The sequence below is a fragment of the Formica exsecta genome, unplaced genomic scaffold, assembly GCF_003651465.1.
Source record: "Formica exsecta isolate Colony F162 unplaced genomic scaffold, ASM365146v1 scaffold1505, whole genome shotgun sequence".
In the NCBI taxonomy this organism is placed as follows: Eukaryota; Metazoa; Arthropoda; class Insecta; order Hymenoptera; family Formicidae; genus Formica; species Formica exsecta.
Genome location: NW_021848831.1, coordinates 1 through 22,627, shown reverse-complemented (window position 1 = coordinate 22,627; position 22,627 = coordinate 1). Strand labels below are relative to the sequence as shown.

Sequence of the window (22,627 nt, the reverse complement as noted above, 5' to 3'; positions counted from 1 at the left end):
TAAAAAAATTTATATATATATATATATATATATATATATATATATATATATATATTTCTGTATATTTTTTTAAATTTACTAGTAGAATTGTCATAATTTTTTCTTTCTTCTCTCTTGAGAGAGAATTATTTAATGTACTCACATAAATAATAAAATGTACTAGAATCGCGCGGTGAAAAATATTAATATACTAGATCACATGCTTGATGGCTTATTATAATTTATGCGACGGCAAAAGATTTTTTGTTCCGCATGACCAATTCGATTTTTATTAACTTGCAATTCCGTTTGAATTTATTTAATTTATTTCTATTTGTAGACTCTATATGTGTATAACATTGTTTCTACTTTTATATATATGACTTATTTTATACAATATTTTTTAATTTAGTATTTTATTCAATATTTTTTAATTTTATAAATATTAATTTTTATTTTAATATAACAAAAGAATCATAATTTAGTTTTAAAAGACAAACAATCTTTCATTGTTTCACTCATAATCAATAAAAAATAATATACTAGTAAAAAAAAAAAGTAATGTAAATGTCATATATTTTTTGCGTGGAAAAATACCGAGTATATACTTAAAGGTATACTTTACTACAGTTTATAGACTCTTTGCTATACAAAAGAAGGTTAATAAATCTCTCCCTGAAAAAACAATATTGTCGGCAATCATATATTGTGTTCACATATATTGTGAAAAATATCGCCTAAACTAAAATTTAAACCTATATATTTCCGGCTTTCCGTACAAATATCTTATCAATTAAACTATCGAGATGTTATAAATGACATTCTATCTAAAAATACATTTCGTTTAATTTAAATTATGTATAAAATTCAGCTGAAAATACAGTATCGCGATATGTATATATGAAATAATGCTAAATCAATACAGAAGAAAGATATCTGTTATTCATCAAGATAAAGTTAGTTCAAGGTTGCACCTGATTTAATTCAATCTGACGTGAGAGGTCGACCAACCGCAAGTACTAAAAGACATACGCTTTAGCAGTATGGCATTTTGTTTAGTATCGTATGAAATACGAGTATACAAAACGCGTATATAATATGCGCACACATATTGCAATCTGGATAGATTTTATGAGCGTGAATTTTTCGCCCGAGAAAATAGCGTTCGTTGACTAACAACAAGCTCCTGCTCTCGTACGTTGAATTGTTTTAAGTCCGTTTCGCTGAGCAGCTCTTCTTATCACAATCGCGAGAACGAACAGCTATTTAACATACGTACATCTACTTTCGCGGATGTGGGTAGGTAGATAGGTCACGAGAGGTGTACGCGGGTGGCCCTCGCGTGATTGTGACGGAGTTTATATGCACACCGAAATCATATCGGTTATCATCCAGCAACTGCGCAAATCGAGCTTCCGTTGCTAGACTATTGCTCAAACACCCACCTCGTTGCCATAGAGGTAATATTTCCGTCTAAAAATCTATCGTCACCAAAATCACCAGGCACTCCACTTAGGAGTTTATAATAGCAATATAATGGAATTACGCGAAATTAAAATATCGTGCTTCAAAAATCTTTTTTTTTTTTTTTTTTTTGTATAAATTTAAAACGAGTTAAAAAAAGATAAGCTTTCATAAATGAAATATTATATGTTATACGCGCGCGATAAAGTTTGCTGAATCTTATATTATTTTTAAGTAGAGAAGGAATTCTCGAATTTATCAAGCTGGCAAAATTGCAAACTGACCGCTTTCGAACTTTGGTAGCAAAAATTTTTGCGCGTAATTGCAAATCGCTGCCGACGATTGAATTACGTGATGCTTACTCATACGTGGATATATAAATCTTTAGACGAAAAAGACTCGGCTTTCAATGGAAATTTCCTCGTTGCGTCGTAGCGCGTCCGCGTCACTGAACGCCTATCGATCGATCCATACCACTGTGTAACGGAAAGCACGCGACGACCTAACATCTGCCGCTCTCTGTTTCGCAGCTCTAAAGTAATAGCGGCTTTAAAACGCGGAGAGTCTGCGTTACGAGCCATTGACATGTTAAACGCCAATGTATAACATCGGATTACCGATGACGTCGCCATCAAGGGTCATAAGATCTACTTCTGCACGTTTCAATTCCCCTTTTTATCTTTTACTTCTTCGTTACTCTCATTTAAAAAATCGTTCTTTAAAAATTTTTTTTTTTTTTTTTTTTTTTGTATAAATTTAAAACGAGTTAAAAAAAGATAAGCTTTCATAAATGAAATATTATATGTTATACGCGCGCGATAAAGTTTGCTGAATCTTATATTATTTTTAAGTAGAGAAGGAATTCTCGAATTTATCAAGCTGGCAAAATTGCAAACTGACCGCTTTCGAACTTTGGTAGCAAAAATTTTTGCGCGTAATTGCAAATCGCTGCCGACGATTGAATTACGTGATGCTTACTCATACGTGGATATATAAATCTTTAGACGAAAAAGACTCGGCTTTCAATGGAAATTTCCTCGTTGCGTCGTAGCGCGTCCGCGTCACTGAACGCCTATCGATCGATCCATACCACTGTGTAACGGAAAGCACGCGACGACCTAACATCTGCCGCTCTCTGTTTCGCAGCTCTAAAGTAATAGCGGCTTTAAAACGCGGAGAGTCTGCGTTACGAGCCATTGACATGTTAAACGCCAATGTATAACATCGGATTACCGATGACGTCGCCATCAAGGGTCATAAGATCTACTTCTGCACGTTTCAATTCCCCTTTTTATCTTTTACTTCTTCGTTACTCTCATGGTAAATTAAAAATTAATATATCGAAATATTTAAAAAGTTATTTATAATCGAGTTCAATTAATCAATCACTGGAGCTAAAAGTGTTACTGCCACTTTCCTACAGCTTTAAACAAACACATTGGTGTAGAAAAAGGCAGGTATTAATGTATCGTAGCTCGCGATTTTCTCTTTAGCTCTAATTTGCATTTGTATATCAAAAAGATCGTTCAAGTGGTGGAGTGGCTGAACGGGTTAGGACTTAGGTTGCTCGATCAATACAAGGCGCTCCAGCTACGACCGCGAAACTAGACATCTAAAGCTAAAGGGAGAGAGGAACGTGTCAGGAACAAGGGAAGATGCAAAAAAAAGCGGATAACGTTGATATTATAAAAATAGGAAAATAATTTAAAAACACGTGAGATGTTAACACTCCGCTGACAACGTAAACGAAACACGTGATTTAAAAATTATGATTTGAATATAAAAGAAATGGAAAGATATATATTTAAAACCTTGCGTTAAATGCATAAAATACGCGAGCGACGTCAAAATTCTAATCCTAAAATATATCGTGTGCAATGCTTTTTCTAAAAATAATCTTTGTTCCTCTCACTCTGCGTTAACACAATTCATCGATGTGCAAATGTGTTCGTACTGGATATGATAGAAGCACATTATCTCGCAAATAAGACATATAAAAAACAGATATCAAGTTAGCTTGTTATATCTTTCGCTTACTTAGCGATTCTTATGTATGAATATTCTGTTTTATGTTTATGCATACTCGTATTCTTCGTATATTGTAGAAAATGCAGTTTAAATCTTTGAAGAACATTAAAATTTATGGGTTAAGCAGAACCGACACGATACGCATGATATGCCAAAAATATGACAATATTAAAATTTTCTGTAACAAAATTTTGACCGAATAATGAATAACGGTCGTCGTATAAAATATTTATCAACAAGCGAAATATAAGTATTTTTGTCTCGTAGTCGACCTGGTTTGTCTCTTCCTTTGTTAAATCGAGATCTCGACGAATCTAGATTTGCAAATGGAAATAAAAGTGGAAATTTCACGCTCATTCCTTGTTTCTCAGAAAGATGTTTCAAAAGTGATCCTCCAGTGACTCTTCTATTTCATTCAAAACTTTCTCGCGAACATAATGTAGCATTGTAATTTTCAATGTTAAATATTTGTATAACGAAAATTACAATCCTGTTAAAGCGAGATGTATTTGCGTGTACATTTTAGGTGCCTTCCTCATTCCTTTTTTCGTGATGCTCATCTTAGAGGGCGTACCCCTCTTCCTGATCGAGCTGGGTCTCGGACAACGTATGCGACAGGGTTCCCTGGGCGTCTGGAACACTATACATCCTTGGTTAGGAGGTATAGGAATCGCGTCATGCATAGTTACGTTTTTCGTTGCGCTTTATTATAACGTAATTATTACTTGGTGCTTCTTCTACCTCTTCAATTCGCTCGAGGTAAGCAGATCGATAACGTTCGTAGCGGCGATTGACGCCACGGTAATCTGCGTCGAGATGTCTTAAGTATTATTCACCCCTGCACTTTCTATTCTAGTTTAGACTTTTAAATAGATAATATAAAATTTATGTAATAGATAAGCGCGTATCGCTTATATAAAAAGTAAAATCTATCAATATTTCTAATAAAAATTGTATTTTTAATAAAGATATATTAGAGAGAAACTAAAAACTATGTATATAAAAAAAATATAAAAGATTATTTTAATTGTAAACAATTTAAAAAATTAATGTCTTGGACACAAATAGTGATATCATTTTAAATAAATGCGACAGTCAAAATAAAATATAATCCTCGATTGTGCGTGCAGTTACCGATGGCGTCGCTGTAATGTTTTCTATATATTTGCAAAATATTAATAACGTTTATATTTTTTTTTTATGTTTCAATTAGGCTGTCACCATCAAATTCGGTGTAAGTATTCTTGTCTTGTAAACATTGAGTAATACAGCATCATTTTGTCTAGCTATTGGCATTATATTGTAATAGTTGCATAAATTATAGCGTGCATGCAAATTTCATCACGGCGCTCCCAAAGTGCCGCTTCAGCTTTTACGGCGCAATAACGGTATACTCGTTAAAGCGTATATTGATGATCTATTTGCATATTCTGACGCAACTAGGAATCACTGCCGTGGGCAAAATGCCCGGAATTGGACGGGAAACCGGTCGAGGAATGTGCCAGGAGTTCGGAGACCGCATATTTTTGGTACAGGACTACCTTAGACGCGGCACCGTCGATCGACGATGGCCAAGGTCTCAAGTGGTGGATTGTCCTTTGCCTCTTGCTCAGTTGGATCATCGTGTTCTTCATCGTCATGAAGGGCATACAGTCGTCAGGCAAAGTAAGATCGTGTCGCACTCAGAGTCGATGTCGATTGATCTATTGTTATTAATCGCCTTGAATAAATTGGCCTCGACACATCCCTTTAGTATCGCAAATACTGAATGTCATTTTTTTTTCAACATCCTTTCTCTTGTAGGTGGTATACTTTACGTCCATGTTCCCGTATCTCGTACTAACCATCTTCTTCATCCGCGGGATAACATTGAGAGGTGCGAGCGCCGGACTGGCGCACATGTACACACCAAAGGTGACGATCGATTGTATCGAGTCGAGCGGTACAAAAGACCGCGGATATTAGATATGACATTTGCATTATTCGTTCAAGGTCGAGAAACTGTTGGAGCCCACGGTCTGGCTTGACGCGGCGACCCAGGTCTTCTATAGCTTCGGGCTGGCGTTCGGTTCCCTGATCGCGTTCGGCAGCTACAACACCCCCAACAACAACTGCGTGAGGGACGTGATCCTGGTGAGCGTGTGCAACGCGTTTACTGCCATTTATGCGAGCGTTGTCATTTTCGCCATTTTGGGGTTCAAGGCAATGTCAAACGTGGACAAGTGCGTCGTCAGGTAATGCGACCGCAAGCGCGGCCATCGTTTCTAAATTCGCCATCGCGAAGAGAGTAGTGAAAATCGTCCACGGCTGCGGAGATGTATCTTTAAACGGCTGAATGATAACTGTTGCTGCTTGTTCGAGAGATGTGTCGTCGCTCTTTTAACAGTGTTACGCTATTAATGTATAACATATAGGTTACATGAACAGAAAACTTTTTATTAAATTAAGTTGTAAAAACTAATCCCATTAGTAACGTATAACAATTCACATTAATGAGGCTACTAAATTAAATTGCAAAAAATCAAACACACACATATTACTATAATGCACGTAGATTTACATTCTTATCACAATTTAATTTAATTTAATTGTAAACGTCAGATGGTTGAGCATTTAGAAGCGGGAGGGATTAAATCATAATGGGACGGGATATGCTAATCGCTGATGTGGCGAACAACGGAGGGACACAGAAGATATGTTAAATCGCTTTTATTTTAGCGCGAAGAATACCCTGGTGGATCATGGGCTATTGGATAACTCGACCTCGTTCGATCTCGAAGACTACGAACTCTTTATGAAAAGCTTCAATTCTTCGGAAATAAAAAATTCCACGATAAAATCATGCAGTCTCAGCAATGAGTTGGACAGCGTGAGTAATGCGTGAGAAATCTCATGAATTTATTGAGAGCGTTTAATAAAATAATTAAATGATGATTGTTTTCAGGCTGCTGAGGGTACTGGATTGGCTTTCATTGTGTTTACACAGGCGATCGTGGAATTACCAGGTGCGCCGTTTTGGTCCTGCATTTTCTTCCTGATGCTTTTGGCCCTCGGTCTGGGCTCACAAATTGGAATACTTGAAGGCATGCTTTGTGTAATCTTCGACATAGATCTCTTCAAAAGAATAAAGAAGCAATATATAACAGGTGAGGGCAATTGTTTATCTATCGTTTCATCATTTATCAATATCGCCCAGAAGAAATAAATATACAAAACTATCTGCTCTAAACGTTTAATTTGCGGATGTAGGTGTTGTCTGTGTCGTTTGCTTTTTCGTGGGGCTCATCTTCTGCACCGGTGCTGGGGAATATTGGCTGAAAATGTTTGACAGCTTCGCCGGTACCATCGGCCTCGTTATGGTCGCTCTGATGGAAATGATCTCCGTGATCTTCGTATACGGTCACGAAAAGTAAGTTGAAAAATTCCATTCTCCTTTTCATCCAATGAGACAGTTAATCGATCTAATAATCGCGCAAACGCTGTGCAGATTCACGAAGGACATCGAAGAGATGACAGGATACAGACCGGGAATTTATTGGCAAGTCACGTGGCGATTTCTCGCTCCCATAATAATGGTTTGCATTCTCATATCAAGCATCGCCTCTATGTTCATTAAGAAACCGCAATACTCGGCATGGAATGCGACATTGGTAAAGAGATTATGTCAGATTATAAAAACGATATATAAATTATATGATAATATAATTACGATAGTAATACTATCTCTTTACCAATATCTTGTTTTTAGGGTATGACAGAACCTGCGAGTTATCCCACTTGGGTGCTGGGCATCGCGGCCGCCATAATTGTCGCGGGTATCGCGCCGATTCCGCTCGTTTTCCTCTTACGACGATTCCAGTGCGTGAAACTCGACGTGGATATTCATCAAGGCAGTATTCGTCGTATCGATACCACCGTTTCCACCAAGGAAATGATGGGCGACGTTGACGTGAGTAGAGCTTGTCATTATAATCGTAGCAATCGTGTGTCTTTATATGTAGAAATCTAATGAGTTACATGATCATTGAAAATTGTATGGTAAAGGAAAAATGTGCGCGAGGAGAAATGTTTCCCGCAAAGATAGCGTTGTGGCTTGTGATCGTTCGTCATGGAATGTATGTAAAATTCGCGACAAACAGTCCACTATATATAACTGGACGCGAGTTGAAGATAAACGCACGTTGTCCATTTTTCTTTCGCGATAATTGTTTTGGACGCAAGTAGCGTTGTTTCTCCCCTTAAAATAACTGTTTCGGCCGAGTAGCGTTGTTACCCTATTACCCCGAGATAGTTTGTCTGTTGAAACGATGTATCGGCTTAATTAGCGCACCACGGGCTGACGAGTATCCCATGCCTATTTAATCGCAATACAGTTTTGCTCGATTAAACTGACTCGCAAAAATGAGGTGTCGCTTATATCGATCCCGTAATTATGAATTTTCTCATGGTGAGCCAATTAAGCGTCAGACGAGGTGTCTAGGTAACTCACATTTGAACGTACGATCTGCAGTTGTAGGTAAGCATCCATTCTCTATCTGTGTGGTAACGTCGATTACTCGATATCCCCGTAGCTACGTTATACACGTGAGTTCGCAGCATTAACTTTTGAGAATGCATCCTCATGAATGTTACTTTTAGCGCATTCATCGTCACACGTACACGATGTTAGCGTGCATCGCAGACAGCGCGGAACATTACTCGGCTCTAATATCTTGTCTTCTTTACCACTCGACAAATCATACTCATTGAGTTCAACGTCGCGCGATTAATTAATACTCTGCACGATCGAATAATGAAAGGAAACTATACCGATAGAAATTTAATATAACACACTTCATGGCAAAATATCATCAGCATCGATAGAATGCATGATTAGACGTAAGTGAACAGTTGATGTAGAGAGAATTATAATAGTATGAAAAATACTTTTCAAACAGAATTGTTTTATACAGGAAACGCCATGATAAAAAAAAATTCTAAGCTTAAATCACATTTTAATATCTATTTCTAAATTTATATATTTAAATTCCATTTTTATGATATATTTAATGCAAATTCGTACTATAACAAAATCTAAATCAACGAAACTTTCATAATGGGCATAGATTGCAGAAATTAACTTTGCAAATTGGATATGATAAAATTATTATGATAAATTTATATCGAAGAAATTGTTATACAAATTGTGAGATATAAACTCATATAGATTCCATTAATCAGCATGCTTGCTTTTGATAAGTACGCGTGTCGAGAAATTTGACCTGATTTTAGCATGTGAGACATGAAAATCCACAACTTTCATCTATTATCAAGAGTCACGTTATGCTTCACCAGGAATGAAGAAACACTTATGTTTGCATAGGACAGTATAATTGATCGGTTGAGAATTAAAAGTGGTCTGTCAATTATTAAATTGCGTGATCGTTACAAGTTCTTGTTCAACTAGTCTTCTCACGTCATGCGAAAGTACGAAAAAGCAAATATGTAGTTGAAAAGCACAGCTATTTATGAGTGTTCGATCATGAGCTAAAAATTTGTAACTTTTAGAGACCAAAGTTCATAAATAGCTTGTGCTTAGAAATATGTGCTACGTGGGCGCGGACGGAAACTGAACAGATCTCTATTCAAAACATGGATCACTTACGATACTGAACCTTTCGATTTTTTCTCGAAGCTACGATCACGTATATATGTCACGTGTACATTTTATTGTTAACAGTAGACATTACTATAACTTCTATTTTCAATTGCAGTTTGCAGAGATAATTCTACAAACTGTGATCGAAAAGAGGAGTTGTTTTGTCTCTCTATCCTTGCTCCAAAAATCAAGACCGTAGCCTCGTCTACTTCTCTTAGCTATAGCCTTAGCTCGCACAATTCTATAAATACTAATATCATTAATTAACTTTCAGCTTGATGAATATCACGATCGGCTCGAGGACTTCCCGGAAGAGGACGAGGACATTAATAGCGACGACGATACAAACACTGTACCGGCCATGAGCAAACTCGCCAAGAAAGCAATGCAGGGTAGGGCTTTCAAAATGGAAGTAATGAACTTTTAAGAGCGCATAATATCGGTATGACTCGTACTGTTTGTTTGCGAACCGCAGGCTAAAGATATCGGCAATGATTATATACATATATAAAGACTAACTAAGGTTTATGCTAAATTATAGTCAATATCTTTGCGAGATAAGCTCACTTCATACATCATCACATAAAGAAATAGACACATAGATATTTACGATACCAATAATTAATTTGCGAAGACTTACGAGAGAAATTACGTTTCAATAGAGAATAATCCGTGTGTTATAAGCAAATTTTCGACAAGATTGAATTGTTTGTTTTAAATCTTTAATTTTAAAAATTTCTCAAGTTTGGTCTTTATATATACTACAGTCATTGGTGTGTCAGGCTGTCGAAGCCGTGCATCCTTAAGATGGAACGTATCGAGCAAACAAACAACGAACGGAATGCGCGAATGCTCAAATTTACTTGAAACTTCTTTGTTGTATCGAGATGATGAGCGAATCAGACCAGATGCAAATGGACCACTAACGAGTATTGCGCTTGCATCCAGTATGATTTATACATCTCGAGAAAAATTTAACGACGAAAATTCGCGTTCGTCGTTGGTTTGGTCGAAAAGTTGGGTATGTCGATCGCGATTTTTTCGTATATACGTATACTTTAGATAGATGTAGGGTGAATTCGTTACAAATCGAGCTCAATCTGTCGGATCGAGGCGCCATTAGGAGCAATATGATAATACGAAATAAGTTTTAGGAAGGTATAGAGCCGCGAGAGCGACCAATTTGCGCCGCGACGTGCTTTACCGTCGTTTACACGCGCTTCCGGGTAAAATCGCGAATCAACAGATGGAATACGGTAACATATATAGCAGACGAGAAATAGCAACGAGAGAATAGAGCGTTCTGGCTTTTTAGTCATCGCGTGATGCGGAGACGATCTGACGCGGGATCGTTGAATTCGTCCGGATCAATTCGTTTTTAATTGAACGGCGCGATTCTTTTCTTTTTCTTCTTGTTAGAACGTAGTAGTTTGATCTTTCCAATGAGAAAAACGTCGGAAAGACTAGACAATAAAATTGAACGTAGTCGAGTTGTTAGTCAAATATAGACGATTTGTTTACTGCTCTCTTTACACGATCCAGAAATGGAATGTGTATGCTTTCGGTTCCTCCGAGGTTCTACCTTTCGCGTATCATTGCAGCCCAGACATGATCGACCTTACAAAAACGTTCCAAAAGAAAGAATCTCGTATACTAAACGGGTTAATGCTATTTCTCTTTTATTATTTCATTATCTAAATATTTTTGCTTAGTAAAGCACTTTTGAGATACTTTTTACGGAAAAGAAGAGAAACCAAAGAGATTAAACCGTATATATATTATATTGAAAACACTTATAAATATATAATACGTTTCCAAACTTTTAAAAACGCATATAATATATATACATATATTCTGTATGTGTATTTGGTTTTAAAAAGTTAATTAGTTTAATATTTCATGAAGATTGTGAAAGATTATTTTTGAAACACGATTACGGTCGATCAGATCTGCATTATTCGATCTCGTTAAGCAAACAAATTATGTATTACGAATAATATTACGTAAACGAATTACGTCACAAGTACGAGCAAATAATATTTTTAATTGGCAATTAGATTATGTTCCGCAAGAAGGTATTATAATGATCCAAACAGGCGCTAAGTTGGCTTAACTGTTATTTTTAAATTTCACTCGTCATCAGCTGACGGATTATATCGTTAAGTTAACAATTAAAAAGCATCGAAGTATAATACGTGACGCGTTCCTTTACTATTAATTTCGCCAGAAAAAGATGTGAATATTTTTGGCGTCACGCGGTGCCATTATACGAACGTGACATTTCGATAAAATACATTACCGGTGCAGAATATATTACTATATACTGGTATCGTGTTGTGTATCTCGAGAATACGGGACCTCCGCTATTCCAAGATAGATTTCTCTTTCGCGAAATAGCCCTATCGCCGGGCGTTGTTTGGCTGGTCCAGCTATTTTGAATACGGAAACACTGCGTACCGATTCCGCTTTTAGGATATAATCAACGAGCGATCGGTATGCCAAGTTCCATCTCCTAAGGTCTCGTGAGACGGTGTGAATTTCGAATAACCGTAATGTCAATAATAAAGAGATTGCGATCCGCGCGAGAATCGCATTTGCTGTGCAAATTTCGCGAAATATCTTTTCGTGTACATGTACGTTACGATCTAAGCTCGGAAACGCCATTGTGATTATCCTCTGTCCTATTTATATTGTACATACTTTAAACTGAGATCAATTAACTGGACAAATCAATGAGAACGTGTACAATATCGTGAGTAATTCGCGAACACAGACAAAATAGACATTAACGGTCGGTGCTGTAAAAGCGAGTGCGAGTCGAAAAGCGCTCGTATCACAGGGAAAGTAACAACGGTATGTAAAATAGGAGTCCTAGGAGCGAGAGATTATTATTATTATTATATATTAATGACATTACGAATTCGATGAAAACGTAACGCGTGTGTGCCATTGTAAATAATAACTCGGCGTTTATATGCCAACCGCATCTAAATTAATACCTCGTAAAGTACCTATTTTTTGAATCGCTTAGGAGATAGTGTTACAAAGTATCGTACCTATTTACTTTCTTCCCTTTTTTCTACGTGTAAAAGCGTATGCTCTTTTACTTCGTGCATGAGGGACACAAACTTTTAGAAGCTAGTCGTCTAAACGTGGGCGTATGTAAGTACACAATGTGCGAAACGTCCCCTTCCCCTCCCCCCCCCCCTTGATATGTGAGTTACACGATAAGCAATACCCGTTCCCAAGGAGTTGACGAGATAACGTCAATTTAACGTAAAATATATGACGCAGCAAAAGCACACCTTTTTCAAAAGCCATTATACCCTCTACATATTTACACATATTTGCGTTTACATATTACATTTAGGGTAAGTCCGGGGGTGATGGTCGTAAGGAAGAGATGGTCAATGAAAAAATTTTAGAGAATTATTCAACAGGCACTGACTCGCTGATGCGCTTCCCGAGTTACTCAGGAGAACACGCAATCGCAATTTTTGGAAAAAAAAAAAAATGAAAAAGTAAGTTATTTTCTTGTTTTTACTTTAAAATTTTTTCGTTGACCATCTCTCCCGTATGGCCATCACCTCCGGACTTATCCTACATTTAAAAGAAATCGTACCGCGAGATTATACTATGTCTGATTCTACTTTTTACTGCACATTAAATTTTACGTTTTTTTTTTTAAACGCTTATTAAAATGATGTTTTTCTTACTTTGTCGAGAAGAAACTTGGGAATGCTACCGTATTTACTGTACAAGTATACCCTGTATGTATATCTCGATTAATTTCAACATGCAGGACGTGCTACATCAAAATTTATTTTGCAAAACTTGTTGCACTCTCTTTTGCCATTCTGTGAGCCGACTGTTTATTTCTTCAAAATTGACACGCGAACTATTAGAATATACAAAAAGAAACAATAATTCTATAGTGCAATTCTAGTAAACACATACATATCGAGATAACAGTCACATAATCTCTCATGAAGACCAAGATCAATTAAATATTCTATGATAACATTTTTCTTTTTGTTTTTGTGTTAATATTTTTACGCAGAAAATGAAGAGAAAAACTCGAAATATTAATATCAGCTCACGTGTATTCAAAAAATTTTTATCTTGCAGAATTGCCATGTTTCTGCTCGATAAATATGATGGAATCTTTTCACTTTGGAAAAACACGATACACACACACAACATTTAGTTTTATACAGCACACATTACAAGAATATATTTTTAATTCAAAGATTGAATAAAATTTTCATTTTTTTTTAAATTTATTCATAATTTTTCAAATTTTATCAGAATCAAGAAAGCACGAACTATCTGGGCTAATTTGAATAAATAATTGAAATACGATATATTTATAATTTAATTATAAAATATAATTAATTATTGAAAACATGATTAATTTTATCGCAAACATATTAGTATTGTTAGAAAATAAACAGGTGCAAGGGAGAAAATGCTTCCTCCTTAGAAAAAAAACACGACGAATTATGTCTCTCGAAAACTTTTTATTCTTTCTTTATGAAAAGAGATATCGCGTATCGCGTATATCTCTGCTGCTTCCAAAAATCGAGAGATTGTTTGATTTTGGAAAAATAAATAATATTTTTAAAAGCTCAGAGCTGTAACTTTAAAAAGAGATTGGTGCATATGTTAATCCTTAATAAATAATATTAAACTCACATGTGCGGAGTCTCTCAGACCCCAGAATTCGAACTTTGCCATTTAGCTTTCGTTTATATTAAAAAAATAATTCTTTTCCTCTTCTTTTCTTGTCTTCCCCTAGATATCTTAGATAAATATATACCAATAAAAGCAATCATTATTATGTCTAAAAATGAATTACTTAAAAACGAAATCTAAACAAAGTAAAGAATCTATATGTGAGACCTCTCATTACTTCTCGTTTTTCGACTTTTTCCACGTCAGCGGATAAAAGTTGGAGAGCAATCGCAATATCGCCTTCTGCGACATTCCTATTTTCAAATCGAGAACTACGCGTATATTTGTAATAAATTCATTAAAATCAACTTTTAACAATTAAAGAATTTGAATACAATGCCTTTTTGGCCTACCTTCTTATCGAAAGTTAAATGGAAAATTAAATGGCACCGTTGAGCACAGAGAACACGCTTAATATCCTCATTTCAATATTTCTATATTTATTAGAGTTTCGCTTAAACGTTTGTGTGTCCGATGCGCCCGGTAATTCCTCGAAGTGATATGTACATATAGTTATAAATGACATAATTAATGTTGGATAGTTCTATCTTAGACGCTGCTAAAATTCAATTCAGTCACTTGGAAATGAAATTTCTCTTCCAGGGGAAAATTTCTTCAGTTGTGCGTAAATATTAAGAAAATAAAAACGAGTATTATATTTTAGTTCTTTAGGTTTATACGATTCGTAATGGTAATTATTTTAGTGCAGAGATCAATTTACGATAGCGAGCGAGTACTTCCGATTGTATTTTATTGCTCGACACAATACGTATGTTTTTAATAGCGTGAATGTGTTCAAATCATAAGCTGTCCTTGAATTTGAACATCGTCGCCATACTTTTAGCGACTGAAACTTAGACATTTACTATGTACACAATGTATACAAGATTCAAAGCGTTTAAATAAAAGCTTATTTATTGCCGAAAATGTATTCTCTTTCAGGATATCTAATAATATTTCTAAAGAAATGTTTCATAAGGTTTACTTAATGAACTTTTGATTCGCATATATGATATTATTTAAGAATTTTAAATACAATTTTAGAAAAATTTTACCTGAAGAACAGTTACGAGTTCATAAAAACCATACCTTTATTTTGCTTAAAATCTTTAAGTTTCAAAGCTTTTAAATACCTTGTGTCTACGCATTTTCCTGCATTTATCACATATATTGCATTTATTGCATTTACTTTGCATTCTCTGCATTTATCATACACATTTTCAAAAATGTAGCTTTAATATAATACAAAGTTATCATTCGTATCTTCTCATTAGATATATGTAAATTTTGATTAATCTTGATAATCGCTACGATACCATTCAGTATGACAGTGTCGTTATTTATGAGGCATAATGCAATCATCGAGTTCTCCCACGTAACGTTTGTAATATCTTATCTGTTATAGATTACCATATCGCAAACATTGTCTATTTAATAAAATGCACTGGAGTGCATAGTACATAGCAAGTTTCGTAGTGTAAGCGTTAGAGAAAGATATTACCTGAGTCGTCGATAAGGTAGACAATAACTGATATTAGCTTGGAGCGAAATAATCAAGTGATTTAAGAGTGATTAGATGAGCGCGCTGTAGGCGAGAAGTTTGAGGGAGCGTGACTTATAAAAAATGCAAAATTGTAAGGAAAGATATAAGCGAAGGATCACGATGACGAGTCGCGTAGTAACCAAGAGAGAGAACGGTCACAAGAAAATCGAGAGACGAGGGATTGTCTCAGGACGAAATTGAGAGTGCGACTTGAGATTCTCGACGGACTCCAGGAAATTTCTTTCTCCGCGGAGTTGGTATTTGAGAATTTGTAACGGGGTACAGACGGATATCACTTTATACGTATCTTGAGCTTACAGCTTATAATAGTTAACTTTCTTTTTTACAATTTTACAAATGGATATCCGTCGAGATAAAAGATTCGATAGCACAGTTCATTCAGAGAATGTGTGTGCGAATATTCACAAAGTGAAGAATGCCAATACGATTTGCGCAAATAAAGATGAAAGTTATCGTAACGACACGACGCGGAAAAAATCAGAATTCCATGTCAAATATCGCGATCGCGTTTATAATATACAAAGTTTCTTAAATTATCATCCGGGAGGAAAAAATACGCTTACACCTTTGAAGGATCAAATCCTAGATGGTGAATTAGCGAAACATCCTCATTCCAAATCTGCCTACTATCTTCTCGAAGAATTTGCCATGCAATTCCAAGAGAGATATAACGAGTGCGAAGTGAGTGATATACATATAAATAAATATCGATATAAGAGAGATAATCAATCGACAACATCCACCTACGTATTCTATATAAAAAATGTCCTGATTTAAAATATCTTCATTTAAACTATTCTCATTTATAAAAAATATTCTTAATATATTTATGCAAAAAAGATACGTAAGTTCGAAAAAAAACAACTGTCTTCCAATCTTAAAAAAAAAAATTTGATATGTGTACATTGATTAAATTAAAAAATAGCTGCAATTGTTGTAAAAATAGCATAATATGATAAGACATTGCAGGCGTCAAAAATAAATTGACGGCATTCTGTTTCATTGCACATTAAATGATTTGTTTATAATATATCAAGTTTATCGAGGAAGATTAGTTTATCTATTAGTTATATAATATATTATATCTATTAGTTATATAAAACATTTATCTTTACGTTTAGATTGCTTTTACGCTTTACATTCACGATGTTTGAGTAAAAAAAAGTAAAAAAGATAAGCTATCGCCGTAAACGCAAAAATTTACATTTTACGTAATTGTTCTGTTATGATATTTATTTATGGTAAATTATTTGAAGACTTATATAGAAAAAAATGGCGTTAGACACCAAACAAATAAATAATGCGTTGAGAATAAAAAAAACATTATCATTGATGAGAAATCTTGTTTCATCTCAGGATTTAGTTAATTGGGATGCGCCGATATTGCGGCAAGTGGGCCTTATGGGCGATCGATATTGGGAATGGGTAAACCTGCCAGTAAACCGACCTATACGATTTTTTCAATCGGACATTTTAGAATTATTATCAATCACGCCATGGTACATCATGCCGATCGTCTGGTTTCCCATAGTTATATATTTCTTTTACATGGGATGTGTTGGAAATATTTCGACAAGCATCGGTAATTCGTGTGTATCGTGCATATATATAATTTGCATTTAAATTAAACATTTATGAAGCAATAAACAATACAGCACAAAAGAAGCATAAAAATTTAGACGTTTACGATCTACGATATAATCGTAAGGTCATTGTATATTTTAGTGATCACGTTGCAAAGGATTTTACCGTCATTCGTTCTGGGGATATTTATCTGGACCGTTATGGAATATTTCGTACATCGGAAAGTATTTCATTTAAAACCACCGCATAATTCGAAGTTACTGATTACTTTGCATTTCCTATTTCATGGGAGTCATCATAAGGTACAATCCAGAATTTCAGATATTTTAAATTAAATGTATTTAAACATTCGCGCTGAATGTATATACGTATGTAAAGAGAACCTATATCAATAGGCACCATTGGATGAACGAAGATTGGTGTTTCCACCGATATTAAGTTTAACCGTAGCAGCGATTGTTTGGCAAATTTACAAAGCCATATTTCCTTTGGAAATAGTTAATCTTGTCGGCGCTGGTACTATAACGGGTATGCTACTCATAAAAAAAATCTTCCGGTATATATATTTCATATCGAGATTAATTATTTTCATAATCCAATTATATTACAGTTTTGTATAAATAATTTTGCAATTTTAATTTTATTTATTTTATAGGCTATTTATGTTATGATCTAATGCACTATTATTTGCATAATGGAGCACCGAAAGACGAATCGTATTTGTATACAATGAAAAGAAGACACAATTATCATCACTTTTTACATCATAATCAAGGTAACGGATGGAAATTATTATCAGAAAGAATATATAGAGAACTAATGATTTTAATTATTAGGATTTGGAGTTACCAGTGAATTGTGGGATCGATTACTCAAGACGGATCTAAGTTTACGAAAATTAGACAAACCATTAGAATGGTAAAACAATAATGAAAAAGAAAGATATAGCAGCGTTTATATTTATTCATGGTATTCCTTTTTTTAAATATTTTGATCGCATAAATAATAATTCCTTATTAATATAATCACAACTGTAATTACAATAAGTACAGAGATTGTACTCCTTGTAATAATTAAATATAACTCAGTCCCATAAAGATTTAAGTACACACCTAAGTTTTTAAGAGATTCAATAGCTTTCTAGTATATATAAATTAATGACTACATGCGCACACAAATTTCTCAAAAAATGACAATACAATGCACTAACAAAGACAAATATTGAGAATTAGTATTTGATGAGTAGATGATCTTTTCTTTATATTTATTCGATAAATAATGTTAAACGGTTTTAAACCAGCAAAGTTGTTAATATTTTAAGTATATAACCCATGATATACCCATGGTTTTAAGTCCATTTATCTCCTTTCAAACCTAATATCACAAATGTGTCCAAAGTTAAAAGAAAAGTAAAGTACATACTGTGCCGTAGATATATATTGTTATTGAGATCTCAAAGTATATTTATATTGTGGCATTTAGCCGTTATGAAATAAATTATACCTGAGTACAACACATTCACATGAGTGACTCCTCATATCGCAATCTATAATACCATCATACTCTTAAACAAGCATCACTGTGCTTCTGCCTTGACAGTCTTCCTACCCATACTTAATTGCGAAAATGTACTTTTATTAGCAGGAGGATTCAACTTAGACGATAGATGCACAAATGCCTCAAATAAACTAGATCTATCCATAACGTCCACTTCATAATGTTTAACTTTCTCTCTAGTACACCAATTGGTCGCTTTACTCGCAGTATTTTCCAAGTTATTCAATACGGCATCGGTTTTCGTTCGATTACCGATCACAATCACAATTATTTCCTTCTTATCCTTATTTTTATCAATGTCTTTCTTCAAAGGAAAGAGAACATCGAGAGATTCAGGTTTACCAGTATCGTACACTAAGACATAGCCATCAGCGAAACCGAGATAGTGTCGTGGAAGCTGCTGATTGTTTACATTGCTCTGTAGAGATTCAAGTCCGGCTGTGTCGTAGAATCTAACCTTCTCCTTTGTGCCGCGATCAGTCTCAATGTTGGCGACATAAATGTCTTCGATTGTAGGATGAATTTCCTGTAATTAATTATTACAGGCGATTATAAATTTGCATCGCGCGGGATACGCGCAATGTAAATCACGCGGTAACATAACCTAACAAACGCATACCGTCTTCGCGTCGATATTCCCGTATATGAGCTGTTCCAGTAAAGCTGTCTTCCCAACTCCTTTCATCCCGCAAACGACTACCCTCGTAGTCTTCCCCATACTATCTAAATCTAACGTCTTCGTTAGATACACGCTCCCTCGCGTACAGATGACATCAGAACTGTCAACTACTTGACTATATATACACGTTTGCCTGAGAGGGGCCACGCCGCCGTTTTTCCTAAGACGCTTTTTCCAGCTGGTACAGTAGCGTAACTGGATTCATTTTAGAGTCGGCGGAACTAAATGGCTAGATTCATTTTTCGATGCCACCGTAAAACAGCTGCGGTTGGTGCATTTTACATAATAAAATGAATCTTAATTAAACTATTATTCTTAGATTCTTGAAAACTTTTAAATTAATTCACTAATGAATTAAATTTATATTTTTATCTTTATATTTTATATTTCTATTTTTTTTTTTAATTTACATTTATTTTATAATCTAGATCTTATATTTTCCATTTTTTATGTTCTAGATTAATATGCTAATAAATTATATTTATATTTCATGTAGCAGTTTTCGATTGATGAAATACTATTACATTTAAAACATAAACACATATATGTAATATCAAAAAAAAAGATTTGACAATATAATAGCTAATATATTATTAAAAATATAAAAGTATAACAAAAATTTATTTGTGTAATATGAATGAATATAATATATAATATTATATGAATATGGATAAAAATAGAATATTATTTTTCATTACTCCGACTGAATTATTTCCAATTTTGGATAAATCATCTTTGGTTTTTCTTGATTTTAAAAAACTTTAAAAATATAGTGAATTTGACTTTTAATTTGAGATAAGTATATTTCTGTTTTACGTTTGAACATATATGAATATATAAAATTATTAGTTCCTGGATATTATTGCTTATGAATTTTCTTATCTAAAACAGAGATTGTATATTTGTTTCTATATTACAAGAGGTATGTCATAATAAGTGTACAAATGGAGCGATTTGTGTTGGATTTGTATTACAAATAATCCATTATCCTAAGCTCGGGAATAGTAATCTGAAGAATAAAAGTTTTAATTTGACATAATTGATTATTTCTTTACATTTCAGATTTTATAAAAAAAAATTTAAAAAATTCGGTAAGAGAGAAATAAATATATAGAGAAAGAAAGAGAGAGAGAGCAATTATTTTGGTTGCATAGAAATAATTTCTAAAACTTTAAAAATTGTCCACAATATTTCAGTTTTCTTATAATATTAATAAATATTTATTTTAACTGCAAATGCGAAGCATTGCAAGAGGTATATAATGAAGTAACCTGATCAGCGATGTACGTTCTCATAAACGTAGCAATACCCTCGTTTAACCACAGGTGAGACCGCAAAGATAGAGGGACCATATTACCAAACAATAGAAGTACCGTTTTATGTACTACTATTTGTGCCACCTTTATTTTGCACGCAATGGGGTCTAACTATTCGTCGTAAATTATAGCTGCTTCACTAAAGAACCATAAAATAACGCGGTTTTGTCAAAAGACCTTTTTATAAGCATAAAGTTTAATCTGATGATATAAATTTTGTATATATGATATAAGTATACACACCCATTAATTTATAAGTCTATTAAAGTAAAGTATATCGCATATACACATACACACATTATCATTATTTAATGAAAGCTATATAAATATGAAAATATGCATCTTGATTTCTGAATTTTGAGATTCTAAATATTTTTATTTTCTGATAATTTAATATATCCCTTTAAAATCATGCATACGTTTGACCTATAATTAAAAGTAATAATTAATAATACATATAAATATAAGCGCACCATACGCGCGCGCCATTTATTTTGTGTGTGTGTGTCTGCGTATAATTACTTACGTTAACTCTAGTTCTCCATTTTTTCAAAATCAATTAGATAAAAATTACACACGCAATTAATATTTAATGCGTCGCTCAGTCATGAAAGGCTTTTTATTGATATAAAATATAAAGTAATGCACAATACAGCGTCGAAATAATCAACCAGCATAACGAAAAAGAGGTAACAATACTTACAAGTATCGATTTAATATGCCTTTTTAAGAGTGGATATCTCGATGAAAGCTGCTCACGGTATATTATTAAAATATTAAAATATTATTAAAATAATTAACGTGTATGTGTGTGTGTGTGTTATTAAAAATATTATAAAATGCGCCATTTAGTTTTGACGAATGATAATAGATAAAAATGATAAAAAAATCGCGATATCTCTTGCGATACTGGTTTGAGCATAAAAATGTGAAAAGTTTCTTTTCTATTTCGTGGGGTATTACCCAGAACTACTACTCTAACAATAAATAAAAAACCGAAAATGCGAAAAAATTTGCTTTTAAAATATTTAAAATTAATTTCTTAAATCATATGTTAATTATATCGCAACGATAAATTTCGAAGCGCGTATTTTATTTATTTAATTTTAATAAAATTTTATTTCCTTTATTCAAATACGAAATGTAGTAAGAGAAGTCTAAAATAATAATAATAATTATATTCTTTTTGTTGCTATCTCTCTTTATGAGCAATAATTATTACTTTAATAATATTTAATTAAATATAATTTGAATTTAAATTGAACTTAAATTAAATATTATAAAGTTCAATATATCTCTTCCGGTATTTTTTATCGTTCGATTCTTCAACAATCTAAATATGATTAATATTGGGAACTTGCAATTAAATAATCGAATCGCAGGTTCGAGTAACTAACTTAACGAAATGCTTCGTGATACACATCTATCGATTAATAAATAATTAATCTATAATTTAAAATACTTATACATATAATTTAATATTCCGCGTATATATATATACGTCATAAGACGGGAAATATTTCGGTATCGTATATAATAGTAACGTATTATCAATAACAAAATATTTGGCATTGGTGACGTATAGCGCGCCATTGTTTACATGTTGCGGCCTTGTTTTCATTCGCACGGCGACACTCGCACACCGAAGTAATGGTGCGAGACGCTTCGTATATTATTAAATTTTTCCTCTAAACGCGATCATAACTAATATTGAAGCATAATTCGCTATGATTATTACGAAATTAACGTTCAATTAACTTTTGATAAATGATACAAAACTGTATCGCGATGATAAATCTTTATCAAAGCGCTGTGCATGCGATTGTTCCGCGATTGGGAGAGCCGTGCAAAATATTCCGCGATCATCATATATTCGACTAATCGTAATTAACCATATTTTCGCGAGTGTAAGTGCTACGTGGATACAGCAAAGGAACGAGAGAGGAAAAAGAACTTCGGAAAAGCATCAAGCGAGGAACGGAGCGACCGTATGCGATAAGTAATTTATATTTGTATTATTTATCATTTATGTTATATTTTTTTCAAAATACACATTGCTCGTTCTTTTTTCATTTTCTCAATAA

General features: G+C 33.9%; 3 protein-coding genes across 5 annotated transcripts in view; 2 read left to right on the top strand and 1 right to left on the bottom strand.

Annotated features, from left to right (window-relative positions):
- The window catches only part of LOC115232908 (sodium- and chloride-dependent transporter XTRP3), a 17,437-nt gene extending 2,673 nt beyond the window's left edge, over positions 1-14,764 (top strand). Inside the window, exons 2-13 of one of the 2 annotated variants that reach the window (XR_003883680.1) lie at positions 3,998-4,230; positions 4,685-4,705; positions 4,915-5,136; positions 5,275-5,385; positions 5,464-5,705; positions 6,190-6,340; positions 6,416-6,617; positions 6,721-6,880; positions 6,959-7,121; positions 7,220-7,420; positions 7,982-8,055; positions 9,384-9,520. Coding sequence is in view for 1 of the 2 variants with exons in the window: in XM_029803078.1 (XP_029658938.1) it covers positions 3,998-4,230; positions 4,685-4,705; positions 4,915-5,136; positions 5,275-5,385; positions 5,464-5,705; positions 6,190-6,340; positions 6,416-6,617; positions 6,721-6,880; positions 6,959-7,121; positions 7,220-7,420; positions 9,384-9,536 (1,859 nt within the window). In the remaining variant the exon portion in view is untranslated. Of the gene's footprint in view, positions 1-3,997; positions 4,231-4,684; positions 4,706-4,914; positions 5,137-5,274; positions 5,386-5,463; positions 5,706-6,189; positions 6,341-6,415; positions 6,618-6,720; positions 6,881-6,958; positions 7,122-7,219; positions 7,421-7,981; positions 8,056-9,383 lie in introns of both variants that reach the window. The other variant, XM_029803078.1, reaches the window with a different exon arrangement.
- Positions 14,765-14,863: 99 nt separating this feature from the next.
- LOC115232909 (fatty acid 2-hydroxylase) lies at positions 14,864-18,506 on the top strand. Of its 2 annotated transcripts, none has more exons than XR_003883681.1 (6): positions 14,864-16,088; positions 16,764-16,989; positions 17,133-17,293; positions 17,387-17,547; positions 17,647-17,766; positions 17,828-18,506. XR_003883681.1 is itself a non-coding variant. In XM_029803079.1 (6 exons), exons 1-6 carry the CDS (start codon positions 15,744-15,746, stop codon positions 17,911-17,913), a joined length of 1,071 nt encoding a protein of 356 aa, XP_029658939.1. In that variant the 5' UTR covers positions 14,864-15,743; the 3' UTR covers positions 17,914-18,506. The 2 variants fall into 2 exon arrangements, 1 of the variants encoding a protein (XP_029658939.1); XM_029803079.1 differs by having other exon boundaries at positions 17,387-17,519.
- LOC115232910 (NF-kappa-B inhibitor-interacting Ras-like protein) lies at positions 17,939-19,408 on the bottom strand. The gene is made up of 2 exons (XM_029803080.1): positions 19,168-19,408; positions 17,939-19,074 (listed from the first exon to the last, which is right to left on the bottom strand). Exons 1-2 carry the CDS (start codon positions 19,264-19,266, stop codon positions 18,568-18,570), a joined length of 606 nt encoding a protein of 201 aa, XP_029658940.1. The 5' UTR covers positions 19,267-19,408; the 3' UTR covers positions 17,939-18,567.
- Positions 19,409-22,627: the final 3,219 nt, after the last annotated feature.